General features: G+C 41.8%; 1 protein-coding gene across 2 annotated transcripts in view; it reads left to right on the top strand.

Annotated features, from left to right (window-relative positions):
- SLC35D4 (solute carrier family 35 member D4) overlaps positions 1-5,358 on the top strand; it is a 55,065-nt gene extending 49,707 nt beyond the window's left edge. For both annotated transcript variants that reach the window (XM_077184904.1, XM_054642000.2), the window contains exons 14-15: positions 1,200-1,264; positions 4,662-5,358. In XM_077184904.1, coding sequence (XP_077041019.1) covers positions 1,200-1,264; positions 4,662-4,722 — 126 coding nt within the window. In that variant the 3' untranslated portion in view covers positions 4,723-5,358. The remainder of the gene's footprint in view (positions 1-1,199; positions 1,265-4,661) is intronic.
- The last annotated feature ends 10,080 nt before the right edge of the window (positions 5,359-15,438 follow it).

The raw sequence follows: 15,438 nt of genomic DNA, 5'->3' as shown, positions 1-15,438 counted from the left end.
TAGATTGTTGTCCCCTCTCCACCTAACTCATAGAATGGGACTCCAGAGAGAGGACACACAACATTCTCTTCTTCACCTGCCACTCCTGCCTGTGATCCTGCCCTGATTACACTCCAGGCAGATTCAGACCCTGCCTTTTAAAATGTGACCATAACAACTGTAGCAGGTATACAGACTGTTAGTCCAAGCTCTGGTGCACAGAATCTACTCTAAAATGGCATTTGCTTCCCTACTTTCCCTACTGCACATGTAGTAATGCTTTAACAAGTATTAGATTACAGAATGAAGTTTCTGCTGTCTCCCCTGGGAGTCAACTAGGAAAACAATGATTAGGAAATCTTAGCTGATAATTGTTTAAATGTTTTGTTTCTTAATTTCATTTTTTTTCCTTGGGCAATTTTTTATTAACCTAAATAGTTCCTTTCATTCCTCAGCGCTTGTGTTTCTCAAGTTTTTGTAAACCACTACCAAGTCTTCCTTTCCCACAGGCATTGCTTATCCTAACTGTTGACTGAAAATCAATCCCCCCATCTAATGACTCTGTCACTGTTCTTTGAACTCTTTCCATTTTACATTATCCATCTGGCAGCAAAACATCCAAAACTGCACGCAGGCTGCAGATGTGGTGGCTCCGTAGCTGCTGAGGCAGGGATCTGTTACAAACCATTGTACGTCAGGATTTGGCTGTTTCTGGGATCAGGACTTGGAAAGCAGAGTTATTTGTCTTTAATTTCTCTGCCCAGAACACCTGGGGGTAACGAGAGACTTGTAACATAAACCTACTGAAGTTGTGTTGTTTTTCTTAACTCTGTACCCTGTTAATTTTTGTTTTGTTTTTATACACATTTAAACACATTTCAAACTCTCATTCTCAGAAATATAAGGCTTTCCAAACCTGGGATCCGACTGCTCTCCCCAGTCTGCTGTCAACAAGTAAAAGCCAGCAGGCTCCTAGGCCAGGCCAGCTGGGATATGTGACAAGGGATCCCCTGCTCTGGTTCCCTGCCCTGCCTCTGCTCTGTCCTGGATTCTGCCAGAGTCAAAATTGCATTGTGATGTGTGACTATCATACTATCTTCAGCTGAAAGATGAAGATATGACTGCACACATGGAAATTGAATTTCAGCAAAAGTATTTTAGTTTTCATTTGTGATATCACAAGTTCACAAAGTGTTTTTTCCTTCTTTTCAATTTAACAGGTTATCACTGCTAGCTTATCACCATTCTTCTTTGTCATGACTGCCAATGTACTAACAATTTCTTGGTAAGTGCCTACATGAGCTTTTTGTTTAACAGTGAAGATGAATTTTCACACAGCGCTTCATGTGGAAATATTTTTAAATGTCAAGTTCTATTGCTGTCAGTATTATTTTGCATGTAAGGAGAACCAGGTGTGCAATGATGGATGAAGTACAGTAATAGAAAAGTGTTTTTTCTACCTCTGTGGGAGAACATGGACATTTTAGACATTAAGCCTCACCACAATTCACTCAGCACATTTTACAGTGAGGCAAATGGATCCAATAGGCAAATAAATGACCCATTCAAAGTCATGCTGCAATTTAGTGGTGGAACTGGAAGTAAAACACAGGAGTCAAGGTTTGCTGACACTATCTTTTTAACCAAGAGGGTGCATTCAAGTTTCCCTAACACACCGTGCACTGGGAATGCATAAAATTAAACTGGAGAAAAATAATGATAATAAACTTTTTCCAGAGCTGTATCTGGATTTTGTAAAGTGTGGCCACACAGTACAAATCACCTAACCTGACTTTTTGGGGTAGTAATATAAAGGATTGGGGCGCAAACTCCTTTGGTCCAAGGCAGTGTTTTTGATCAGTGTTTGTGTAGCACACAATGAAAGGGAATCACAGAGCATGGCTGGTGCTCCTAAATGCTTCTGCCATGCAAATAACTTCTTGATATGGGGTTAGGCATGTGTCTCTGAGGACAGATTTGTTAATGGAAATAAAAATCTACTTACTTTTGAAAAGCTCTAAGCTTCTTTCTTTCTACTTGATTCATGATTCATTTGGTTTGATTGCTATCCTAAAGATTCAGCTCTGCACTGAATGGAATTAGCATATCCTTTCTTCAGGTGTGATAAGAGCCTTATAAAAAGGAGAATCTCCAGTTCAGACTGGCCCCATTTACTTATGTGATGATATGGATTCCTATCTGTATTTTAGGCACATGTAGTCTCAAATGCTAAAGTAAGTAGTGCTTTTTTTTAGCTCTAGGAAATACATGCTGCCTGTGCATGTCAGGGACTTAACCAATGTCAAAGCAACTACAAAACACTCCTAGTCCAGGCCATTAACTTGCTGCTCTTCACCATGTTTTGCATGTGTTTGTGCAGGTCTGTCATGTGTGTGCTAGAAGCAGGCTTTGGTTATATATCTGTATTTCACTGACATGTGCACTAAAAATTAATGTGTACCTTTATTAATGTGCACCTTTGTTAATGTGAGCACACAGACCCATGTAGTTGCACACATGCCGCCTGTCCTATATGGACTGAAACTTCTATAAATGATGAACACATCTGTATGTTTACAAGAAAATTTGCTTTAGCCCTTGGGCCACTGTTACATTTTGATTGTCATAATTAAAAAAGAAAACAATTTCTTTATTTATTTATTAAATTTTAATTCTGTTAGTGCTTGTGCATTGGCAGTGCCTTGACTTAGCAGCAAAGCTCTGGAAATAGTTTGTTGGATGATAGCAGCTGCAAAGTACTCATGAGAACATTAATCACTGAGGATTTTAGTGCTGCTCCAGTGTGGTCATGGACAATATCATATGTTAATTTTTGAGCTATGGGCAAGTGCAGTTATCTGTCACCCCACTATAAACAGAAGCTGGAGGATTTGCCACATGGGAAAATGAAGGTAAAACCAAGGGCTGGCATTTAGCCATGATTTTTGCTCTGCTTCATCTTAAAGATATAACAATGGTTTCCATTTGCCTAGTTATTTGGACTGCATGGGCACATGGATCCCAAGATTTCAAGTCCTTCAGAAAGGGATTCTTCTTCTCTGATGTAAGATATATGATATTAAAGAACAGCTCTGGTACAGGTATCTTTTTACAGAACAAGGCTGGGCAGTTTATTATCTTTTGTACATAATTGCCAGTCTCATTTTTGAAATGGTATGTCAGAGACAGATTTATTTTTTAATCTCTGTTAAAAATTTAGAAAACAACACAACTATAGAAACAGGAAAAAAAATTCTAAGGTCTTCTGTATGTAGTGTTTTGGAATTTTTTCCTTTAGTATTAAGGGTATATTATCCAACCATAGATTCCAAAGGAGTTAATGCATAAAGCGTGTTTATAACTGGAGCTGAAATAAGACATGGGGGTTAACCTTCTCCAGAAAAAAAACCACTCCAATGTTGTTACCAACTGCAGGTGGCCAGACTCAGTAGTTTAGACCCTTTTTGAAAAGCTTGCAGCCCTTGCAGCTCCTTCTTGGTAATTCCACACCAAAGCTATTCTGTCTTCCCAGTGGACCTTCGCAGACTGTCTGTAGCACCTACTTTCCAGGCTGTTTACTGTGGAATTGTAAGATATTGTGCTGTTGTTATACAATATTTTTTTCCTCTCAGGAACAAGGGCAATTATGTGGTTTTTAAAACAGCTCACCAAAGCTAAGATTTAAGTGAATGTAATGCTATTAGACCAAAGAGCCTTCAGCTTTACATGCTTTTTTTTTTCCAAGGAAAAAAAAAAGTACCCTTAGAAATGAACTTAACAGAAGTTTGTTTTGTTTATAAAGTTCAGCAAGGAGCTTTTCTGTTTCATAAGCTAATTAAGCCATGGAGCTAAGATGAAAGGTCAGTACACTTAGCTTTTCACTGTTCTAAAAGGAGAGAAGAGTCGGCATCTTACCATATTCCTGTCAGCTGTGAGAGATAACAGAGGAGACTTGGGGATTATTAACTATTGCATGCATTGAGTGGGTTCATAGCATATTTAAGGAAAGGTTTTTGTAAAACCATTCATCCTGACTTGGAGCCCTGCTCCTAGGCTGACTCTTGGGGAGCAACCTTAATGCCACAGCTGTGCTGTGAGCAGCACAGGAAAGAAGGGCTTGGGCACAGGTACCTTTTAGGCTGGGGCAGCTCCTTTCACCTCACCAAGAGAGGCAAACACAGGAATTTCTACTGACCTCACTGCGCCAATGGGATCACCCCAGCACAAAAAGGTTTTCCCAGATTTCACCTTGTCCACAAAACCTAGGCTTTACATCTCCTCCTGATGTTGTGAAGTGGCAAGTTTTCAGGACAGAACACAAACAGAAATTGCAAGAGGGAATCAATAGGCTAATAAGGTTCAAACTCTCTTGCCTTCCTTTTCTATTCTTGCTAGTGTAGGGGTGTGCAGCTATTGTTGTAACTAGGGGCAACCTTCTCCATTTAGATTGCTGTCTATGCATTTTTACTGAACAGCACCAGCCCAAAAACACAGGAAAGGTAATATCTGATGAGATCATTTAAATAAGATATTTTCGTTCCAGCATTTTCTTAGCAAGACAAATGAAAAAATCACCTGGGTTACTGTCTCTAGGTTGGAATGTGTTTAGATAAAGTAATACCTTTTTGTATCAAGTAGAAGGACTTGCATGATGCTAAATTTGTGATATACTTTGTTTACAGCCTTGTGGTCGGTGGAGTTGGAGAAGCACTGCTTGTTTACACTGAAAGGACAGGCACATAAAGAGGAACCAGATCTCACCAGTTGGAACCAAACTGACTTGCAGCCTAGAGACACTATCATGAAAAAAGTGGCAGCAAGAATGAAGAAGTGCAACCAAACATGAGGAAAGGGATGTTTTTTTGGGTTTTTTTTTGGTTTTTTTTTTTTTTTAATTAAGAAAAGAACCTATGCTATTAATAGTGCTGGTAAGGGAGCAGCATAGTTGGCAGAGATGATAAGGAGCCTTTGCCTCAAAGCACAAGACCAACTATATCAGATTGATGTGGTAAAGAAAAAACTGCACTGTATCATGCTGATGGCTCTGTGTGAGCATCACTCAGTAGCAGCTTCTTGCACAGGGAGCTAAACTCAGGAAAAGCAGCATTCCCCACTGGATGCCCCCAGTGGCTTTTTTTTTATTTGAAGCTGACAGCAGGTCATACCAAACAATGTATAAATTCAGGATCTGGAAGGATGGATTTTGCCTCCAACTGTTCTGTAAGCAGCAAGCTGCCACACACAGGTCTCTAGTCATGTTGTCTGAACTGGCACAGGGACTGAGGCCAAAGGGCTTGTGGACATAATCCCCTTCTGGAACTGTGGCAGTTTGACAGCCTTTCAGAAAGGGAAAATCAGCAATAAATCTCAATATCTGTAGTGATTGCTCTTTGTGAATTTTTTTCTCTCCCATTCGCTGAGATTTCTCTTGAACTCTGCCAATTTTTGTCAGCTGGAGGGGGTGGAGAGACACGTACTGTTCCCAGCAGTGGTTTGTCTCTTAAATTATTGCAAGAGGAAACAAAGAACATGAACCTTGAATGAATGTCATAAAGAGTGTAAGGAAATTAATCTCAAGTGTTCTTAAAGTAATTTCACTTCTGGTTGCTTAATGGCTGTTAGAAATTAGTCTTGATATATTAGAGCCTGCAATCTATGTGAAAGTAATATTAAATGATGAGTTTATATTGTGGGAAAGGTCTACATGGTAAAAGAAACTTAATAACAAATCTTCAATGAGGAAAGAGACTTGTCTCACTTGTTGTTAGGTATGTAAAGTGTAGTCCTTTAGTCTAAGCTGACCAAATTTCTTTCATGGTTCCTCTTTCATGGAAAGAGGGTTGCCCTCACAGAGATGATCCTTCTTGAATGGATTGCTGTGTTAGGAAGTGCATATTTCTCTGTAGATAGAAACTGGGTAACTAGTCTAGACAAGACACATGGTTTCTACAGGGCTACAGTTACTGGAGGCTTCAATCTGACAAATTCCACCAGATGGGCTTGAAAATATGGCTAAATTTTAATTTTGAATAAAACACCATAGGTTAACAAAGAAGGTAAATTTTACAAATGTTTGCAGTCAGTTTCTAGGACTGGAGAATTTTAGAAAAAGATTAGTTGGTTTTCAGAAAAAAAATTGCTGCAAAGAGAATCTTAAAAGGTAAGTACTCTGGTCAATATTGTACCTGAGCTTATCTCAGTCTATCACAAAAGGTCTCCCATGGGCATGCTGTCTATGTATGTTGGGTCCCGCTCTGGCTTGAGCTTGGTGTGAGCCATTTTTTAGCCAGGTGGTAAAACCCAGGTTTGGGAAGAAAGGGGGAAGAGAGGGACAAGCATGAAAAAATAAATGCTTGAACTTGAGCACTAGTCCAGAAACCAGCGTGAGCCTCATGGGAAGTTGGGCCCATACACCCAGTGAGCCATAACACAGCCAGCCATGGGTCCTCATGGCATTCCAGTCTGTAAATTCAGACAGTGCTGGGAGTGATGGCTGCAGCATTCTGGCTTTCCCCAGACAATTCTCTCTGCCAGCCAGTTGTGCCAATGCACTAGGATCCTTGCTGTGCCACCTTTCTGCTGACTTTGAAGTGAATAGTGACCCTAGGAGACCTCATGGAAGAGTCCCTGCGTGACTGCTGAGGTTTTGCAATCGTAGCTGGAACCCTTGCTGTGGGAAAAGCTCATCTTGTACCTCTCTTCTTGCATAACTTTCAAGGGTAGGCTGCAGTCTGGTTTTTTTTCTTCCTCTATCTTGCCTGTGCTGTTCATAGCAATGTGCAGAACACCCATTTGCTTTCTTGCTGGTGGTCTCAGTGGAAAGGCAGAGGCCAAACCAACAGCCACAGTTGCAATAGCACTTTGATCAGAGGGCATCTTGGCATGGCTGCAGGAAGCCTGTTTGGCTGCAACAGGCATTTCTGTTGTCTGGGCTCTGGGGGAATTCAGGGCCTGCAGATACTGCATTAGAATCCTCCTGCACAGTAAGGCAGCTGCCTTTTTATTTAACTCATGCATGTTAAACAACACTGAACTATTTAACTTCTACTTGCATTTTTTGTGCCTTAGTGCAGCCTGCTTGCATTTCTGAGACTCTGCTTGAGGTAAGTAAAAAGCACAGGTTTAAACTGATTGCTACATAAGCAAATCAAAGAACCACAGTGAGCAGTGGAGTTGGGCTCCTCTGTCAAACACAACTGGTTCAGTACCCTCTGAACTCTGCAGAGCAGCATGAAGCTCATCAGTCTTGCTGAAAACTCAGATTAGAAATAGAGCTCAGTGGCCTCCAAAATCCATCTTTGCATATTTGGACTTGTCTTAAGGTGTTGAAGGCATGGCTTGGCGTCCTTCTTGCTCAGGCAGAGGGGCCAGCAGGGCCAGGTTCCAGTGTGGCATCTGCCTCTGGGAGAGTCCTGTGAGCCAAGGGCTCAGTGCTGTTCAGAGCTGTCAAAGGGTCAGCCTGTGGTTGGGCAAGCAGTGGTGGGGAGAGAGCCCTTGGGGGACCTCTGGCTGTTGGAACAAGTGGTGCCTTTCTCAACACATGTGTGCTGAGTTGGGAATGCCAGCCAGGAATTGGTGACCTGCAGCAGTTGCAAAGCCCCGAGATGGCATCTCAGCTGCCAGTGCAGAGCAGGTCATACAAACCTAAAGGTCAGCTCTGGGAGGGCACCAAGAAGACCCTGGTTCTCCACCACTGCCCTTGGGAAGGTGTATATTCCCACCAGTGGCACCCAAGGGAGCAGGGACACAGAGTTGGTTGGGCTCCCTGGTCCTCACAGCCCTGGGTGAGCAGACAATGGCAGCAGAGGAGAAATGTGGGCAGCACTACTGGCTGCTTGCAGAGGTTGGGGACTGGAGGGGATGGGTAGAGCAAACCTGGCAATTTTCTGAGAAAGCAGTGTCCTGGTCTTTCATTCAGTTTTGCCACAGAAGAAGGGATGCTGGATAATAAAGAACGCACTTCAGGGTTGTTAAAGTGATCTTCAAAGCAGGAAACCTCCGAAGCTCAAGCTTAAATTGGCTCTTGCAAGACTTGTGAACAGTTATGTTAAGTAATTTGAAGCAGGAACATGCAAGGTTGGACCATTTCTATCTAATTGGCCTTTTTTTGAGTCAGTCAAAAATGCAAAGTGCCGAACACACAGCTCTGAGGAAGGAGGAGCTCCTTTAGGTTGCAGAGAAGCAATGACACCAATTAATGCCTGAATGCAAAGCACTAGGTCTGTAGCTCAGCTGATACAAAACCCTCCACATTGATAGGTATCCAGCATTTAAGGAATTTACTCTTCTTGGGTTGTCAACACATGAGCCTAGAGAGAAAAAATGGAGTGTGCTGTTCTTTCTAAAAGGCAGCAGGTGCTGAAAGCTGTCCCATCATGCCCTTTTCACATCTACTGGTTTTGATCAAATCACTGACAGAGATGGTCCTGAATCATGTCATACCTTTTTGATCCTACCTGGCTTACGCCTATTTTCCAAGTGTCATTTTTTTCTTACAAAGTAATTGGGACAAGGCTTTTGTTATCCACTGCAGTGGCATGACTCATGCATGTGGCCAGCCTTAATCACAGAGAGCATCTGCTTAAAGCCAAGTGCCATCAAAAGAAGACTTGAAGAGTAAATGCATATGGACTACAAGTGGATGACAAAAATGCAGGCCACAGGGATTCTGTTTTGAAACAATCTTCTGGATCTGGCAGCTGTAACATAGCTTCCAGCAGAAAATGTTATTAAATTAATTAAATGAACCTGATACTTAACACTGAAGTGAATCTTTTGTTGCTTATTGCTACGTTGTGTTGGCAGAGAATCTACGCCAGTCTTTCAATAGAAGCTGAAAATTTGCAGAGCAAGTGATCTTAGCAAAAAGCAATAGGAAAACTTTTAAAATTCTATTTAAAAGAAGCTCTGTACCTGTTAAAGTATTTGGTAAGGGATAGAGTTCTGATTTACCATTACTCTTTGTAACACCTATATCTGAGTTGGTGCATGAGTATATATATTTATATATATATACACATATGTTTGTTGCCTACCCTCAAACAAGATCTAAAGAATTCAAGAAATGTGATGTCTACAAAGCACAGCTTTGAAAATGATGCTTTATTAAGTATTGTAGAAAAGTTAGTTGCTGGGAGCTATACTGAGTGCTGAGGAAAGGTTTTCTCAATCTCCTGTAAGCTAAAGGAGATGATGGGTTGAAGAAAACTCCATGGCGAATTTGCCTTGCCCAGAGCTGAATGAACAGCTTTCAAACAGATCATCTGCTACTGTGAACCCGGCAACAGGCTCAGTGTGAAACTTTAATCCTGTTCCAGAGGATAGACACAGGGACAGGCTCATTTGGTTTGAAAAGAAGGCGTGGGTGATGGGAAGGAGATTGGGGGCAGGACTAAAAAAAATTGAGGCTGGTATACTTTTGTACAAGGAGATAAAATATGATGAGATTTGCTTCTGAAAATGTGTTTCTTATTCATTGGTTTGGGGGGTGGGGGCTGGGGCTTTTCTTTGTGGGCTTGTTGTTTTGCTTTTTTAAAATTAGGGTGTATTATAAATACATGTCTGTTTAGTCCCAAAAAGGAATTAGTGGAGCCTATGAAGGTTGTGTAACTATTTCCATATTATTTGCCTGGTTTGGAAAGCTTAACCCTTTTTTTAACTAAAGTGTCCTTGTGTAAGCCTTGATTTCTTCTGGAAAATGGACTGGTTCTTGTAATCATACTGGTAAAAAAGTTGTGCTCTCTTCTTGATCACCAAGATGGGGAATCTTCAGTATCTGTGATGGGAAGGAGTCACACTACTCTTCTACCTTTTAATCATTGCCTTGGCTTCCACAGTAGGTGGGAGTAGCCAGCCAGTATGTTAAGTTCTTGATTTGGTGGTATACAAAACCCCTTTGAAAGCCACACTGGGAGCATGATTAGTAAATGTTGTCTTTTGTTCTGTCATTAAGATTTACAAACATATAGCCCAGGACTTGTTCAGCTGTGAGCTTGCTGCCCCTATAGAGAATGCTCTCTATAGAAGAATACTGTGACATGGGTGTCTCTCTCTGTGCCCCTGCCAGGCAATGGGTGAGATCCCAGAACTGCACTCACAGATATGGCTATGGGGAACCCTGTGACTGCTTGAGCTTTTCTGCTTCCTGTTTGCCATCAGCAGTCCTGTGCCTTTGATGACTCCTGACAAACATGGCTTTGAGAGGGAGGAAAACTTGCACATTCATAGGTGAGGCTGGTGAAGAAGTGGTTGCTCTACCCTAAGATTCATGTTGGTTCAAGTACTTGAGGGCCAGTACAGCTTGGGAATCAAAAGCCAGGCCCATTTTCCTGTAGGAGTTTGATCCCTGTTTACACTCAAACTTCAGATTTCTGTACCACTGCCCATGGGGAAGGCTGGTGCACCAACAAGTTTGTTTATGCTGCAGTTGCAGGCAACAAGTGCCTTGTGATACTGTGTAAGAACAGCACCTGCCTGGAGCAAACTGGCTGAATAAAACAACCAGCACAGCCCTTTTGAAACTGATAAGGAGAAGGTTGATGTTGTTTGGAGGAAATGGTTATTCAGATTGAATCTGGGTCATTAAGCAATGAAGATGGAAAGTGGAGAGCTGGGAATGCTGTTTGCCATGCATAAGCACAGAAGAAGTATCACTGACACCAGTTAGACTAACAAGAGGGTTGGAGTTTCTGCTAAAAGGACTGTTTCAGGCATGAAGCTGTTGTTAAGCAGAAAGGTTTTGGAGATTTGCAGATGTCCACTGTAAGGACTATGTGGCTGTAATTAGCAGTCACATGGCAAAAGCAGAAAGCATTCATTGACTGGAATGGGAAACACCTCGAGGCAAATATTTCTCAGACCTTCCTTTGAAAGCTGTGGAGACCAAGATAGTCTGGCTAATTGTCCCCTCTAGCCCTGGCTAGAGACAGAAACCAAAAGGGATTTTTGCTGTTTCTCTGTCACATACCTTCTGGGATGCCAAGGGATGAGCTTGGCCTCAAACATGGAAAACATCTCATAAGGAGTCACTTCTCCCTTACTGATCACCTAGAAACTGGTCTGTTCTTTGCCTTCTCAGGGAAGAGGTCTATGTGCCAGTTGCCATCACAAGTTAGCAAATTAAGTTCTTTCAGGTTTGGGCAGGCAGGAGAAATTTTAATTGAGACCCTTCATGCCCATAAGTCTGCAACCCTGTGGGCAGTCCAAAGCCCGGAAAAAGATTATCAGCATGTTGCAAAGGATGCTCAGCATGCTCAGCCCCTACAGTGAGTTTCTCCATTTAAGCTGAATGACAGAAGTGACAGCCCCATTTCAGTGTTAGTGGAGATCGAGCTGGAGGTACTGCTATTATATGACTCTGCAGGCATTGCCCTGGATCTCGCCTGCCAGCATTTGAATGACCTGGTCTACTTGTGCAGGAAGCTTCAGCAGTAAGTAGAGAACATCCCCATAGCTGCAGTGTAAGGAACACAATAAATTTTAGCAGGCAGAAGCAAACAGCCTCCAAGTTCTTCTCTTCTCCATTCTGCTGTTGGCTGACTCCCTGCCAAAGCCTGAGATCTGCAAATCACTCCCATAATGACCACTCAGAAAACATAGTTGAACTTTCTTTCAAACATTATGTTCCTTTTGGGTGAAGTTAATTGTTTTCCCTCATTTGGTGTCTCCAGTTATGGTCAAAGAATTATGATGTAGGATAGACACAGAAGCTAAAAATTTCAGCAAGGCAGCTTTTATTTCTTTATTATAATTGTCTGTTCATATTGTCTTCAGCATGGGTGCTCCTTGGTCTTATTATTGATGATGAATAAGAACAGACTGTGCAGAGATTAACACAGATGGTTGTAGCCTCAAGACTTGATGAGCTGTTACCAAGGAAAATAAATCTCTACTTTGAAGGAGAGCCTTACACAACAGAATTTCATGTGGTTCAGCTGTATTCAAAGAGGAATATTAAAATTGCTGAGCAAAGAATTGAATGGCTCCTGTTGTGAATAGCCGTCTGTATGGGTAAATTGCTTACCACTCACTCAGATGGAAAAAACTCAACTATAGTGTTTTCTTTTGGGTTAAAACAAACAAACAAACCCATAAAACAAACCCTCTGTGATTCAGAAATGTTTGGAGAGAAGCAGTGCAGCTCACCAGATCAAATGCTGAATTGCAAAGGCAGCACCACTGAAAATTTTGCCAGAGGAACCCTTAACCTCCTGCTACAGAAATAAATGAGAAATAAGTGTAAAAGCCATAGGATAACTTCCTGTTTCCTTTCAAAGTCCCTCTTATGTTTTTTACTCTTCTTGTTTCTGAAAATGTGGCACAAAGGCACCATTCTGGTTCAAACCCCTCTTTGAAACCATAGAAAATCAGTTTTAAAGGAGTAGATGCAGTGGAAAACAGCTGAGGTGGCTGTGTAACCTCTTGCTGCCAGCATCTGGCAGATCGTGGGAAATCAGGGAGGGGTTTTTAGACTAAAGGGAACTTGGGTCTAGGTGTTCTGCACTGTAAGCTATTAACCCAAATCTTTGAAACTGATGCAAATCAAATCTTCTGTGTCAGTCATGTTCCTCTCTTCCCTTTGTATGGGCTTCAGGCTAGATACAGCTCCTGTAAACAGATGGCTGTGCTGATGGGAATGTCTTAGGCTGTGGCTTTAGCTAGCATGAGGAAAAGAATGGAATGTTATGTTGCACCACCTTCCAGTCCTTGCAATCATTTCATTCAAAACTCTTTAGACTGGAAAGGTTTTGGAAGTGTTTGTGTTTCTTAGGGAAAGAAAAGAATGGAACATGCTCTTAACCACGTTGGTCTCTCTGAGAGACTTCATGAACTCACTTCATGACAAATTCTTTCATGGTCTGGAGATTTGGCTGTCTTGCCTTAATAGGAAGGTACCAAGTAGCCCAAAATATTTTTGACCACTCCAAAAATACATTCCTGCTATAGAATTCTATCATAATTTTCCGTGTAACAGTTTAAAAACAAAGAGTAAAGCAAGACCATGGCATGAGATTTCTGCTAGAGCATTCTTTAAGGTTTTGGTTTTTTTGGGGGTGGGGGTGGTTGTAAAATGCATTAAGTTTCCATTTAATCATACTGGTTTCATCTTCTTCTCTATTCTATGGTAGTTTTATATAAGTAGCCATAATTACAGCAATACTTTTACTTTATTGCTACACTATTAACTGCAAAAAAATAAAAAAAACATCATATGAGGACAGTGTTGTTATTATATCAATCAGTGGGTTTTAAAGCTGCAATTCTGCTTGGTTTTACAGCTTTTAATGTATTTATTTTCCCCCTAGGAATCCCATTGCTGGGTTCTAAGCTTGGTTGGGATTTGAAAAGTCTCTTCACTGATTCACTGTCTTCTGCTCTATGGACAGCAGCAACCCAGGTGTAGATTGTTTTCCATGTGCCTTGAGGGGCTTCCCCAATGTCTGATCAGGTTTTCAATAAAGGTGACTTCTCTAAGCTCTTTATTCTAATGAAACTGCAGAATGACTTCTTCAAGATTCCTACCACTTTCTCAAATCACATGGATGTCATCAGATATGTCTCACATCTTTAAGAGGTGAATAACTTGGATGGTTAGCAAATGTAACATCACAGTGATAGTGGTTCTATCCTCTGTGTTCAATTTTGCAAAATGTTTGAACTTCCTGCTGGTGAGGAATATTTTAGTTCCATAGCCCTGTGGCCTTGCAGACGTTCATGCTCCCCTCCTTGTGACCCAAGGATCTGCTTTGGGTCACAGACTGCCATTTCTTTAATATCTGCCTGCAATTATTGTGCTGCTACCATCAATTAAATTCTCCAGATATTTTTCTTCCTGGTCTCCTGCAGCTTTAATCTGAAACTTTCCATTTTCCTGTCCATGGACACCATCACAGCCTGAACAGGGTCCAATTTTCCATTAATGGACACAGCAGGCTTTTAAAATAAATCAGACGAAGGGTGGAGTCTGCAGCTCCAGATGCACCATGTGAAAGAGTCAGCCAGACCCACTCCCAGCACTGCATCAGCTTCTTTCTGTTTATCTTTGTTCTTATGGAAATAATAAAAGGTGAAGAAAAAGTGGGGGGTGGCGGGGGGGGGAAGGAAAATCAGATGCCTAGACAGCAGCAGTCAAGAGAAAAGCACATAACATGGAATAAAAGAGGAAATGGGGTCTAGTTCTTTGTCCATTGGCACAATACATAATTTAAACTGTGATCTGAAGTGTTCCTTAGAAAGTACATCTGAATGCAATGCCTCCTGTGTTCCACTGACTGGTGGAGGTCTGACTTGGCATGATATTTCTCAGGTTTGAGGAAATGAAAGATTATGTACTAGACCAAAAAATAAGAAAAGTAATTTTTTCTTTTTTTTTTTTTTTTCTATTTGGGTTGTTGTCTTTTATTTACCTTCATTCTGTTCAGATACACAGGCTGCCCTGGCAGGCAGATGGCAGCTTGCAGAGTCTTGGATTCAGAAAATATGAATGAACCTTTTGGGCTGTCATGGGAGATGAGCACTTTGCAGTTCTGGTGCTGGTTTTTTGTGTTGTCTTCCTGGCCCGCGGGAATACCCCAGATGTTGGTACCACGGTCTCTGCTGCTCATGGGAGGATGTTGCTCTGGAGGAAGGCATTAAATATTGAGCTTTCAAAAACACGCTGTGTTTTTGGAAGATCTGCATGTAAATGATGTAAATGCCTTGGGGTTGCTTATTAAGCTGGAGTTGGTCAAGCTTTGACTAGAAAAAATGTTCACAACTAGAAGAGACTGACAGAGTTGCAACTTACTGATGTTTGGAGATGTGTTGGACTTAGTTCACCTCAAAAGTGTAAGTCTGTGCTTTGCTGTTTTGCTGAAATGCTTGTGTTCCATGAGGAGCCCCAGTGCAGTCATGCCAGGCTGCATTGTGGGAGGCCAGAGCTCAGACTAAACCCTCTTCAAATAGCCCACTTCAGACCTTGGAGGCAGAAGGAAGGTTGCTGATGGTTGCACCTCAATAATGCTGTTGATTCAGCAACCTCTTAGTCCTGTCACAGCTGCTGGGAGAAGAGAGGCCCACTTCTTGAGATGAAGGTGAAGATGAAGATGATGCTGACTCTACTGACAACGATGATGACTGGGTAGTCACTGCTTCAGTTCTCCCTTCTTCTCCCTTTTCCTCTAGGGATGTTACCATGGATAATTGTCTGATGATCTCTTTCTTCCCTTCTTGTCAGTGCTGTGGGTTCCTTTGCAAGGGAAGCTGAATGGGTGTGGGAGGGTGCACAGCCAGGTCTTATCCCAGCATGTAACTAAGATGCAGCCAATGTATCCAGACGGGAACCAGGCCCACCGTGCACTCTTGCCCTGCACTGAGGACAGAACTGCATCTTTCCCAATTAAAAAGGACTGCATGAGGCAGTTTAATTGACAGGTGTTAATTGCTTCACAGGCTGTGAAGCTCTAAGCTGTGAGCTCTCAC

Source organism: Agelaius phoeniceus, chromosome 1, assembly GCF_051311805.1.
Source record: "Agelaius phoeniceus isolate bAgePho1 chromosome 1, bAgePho1.hap1, whole genome shotgun sequence".
Classification (NCBI taxonomy): Eukaryota; Metazoa; Chordata; class Aves; order Passeriformes; family Icteridae; genus Agelaius; species Agelaius phoeniceus.
Note: the sequence above shows the minus strand (reverse complement) of the source record. Positions and strands in the feature narration are given on the sequence as shown.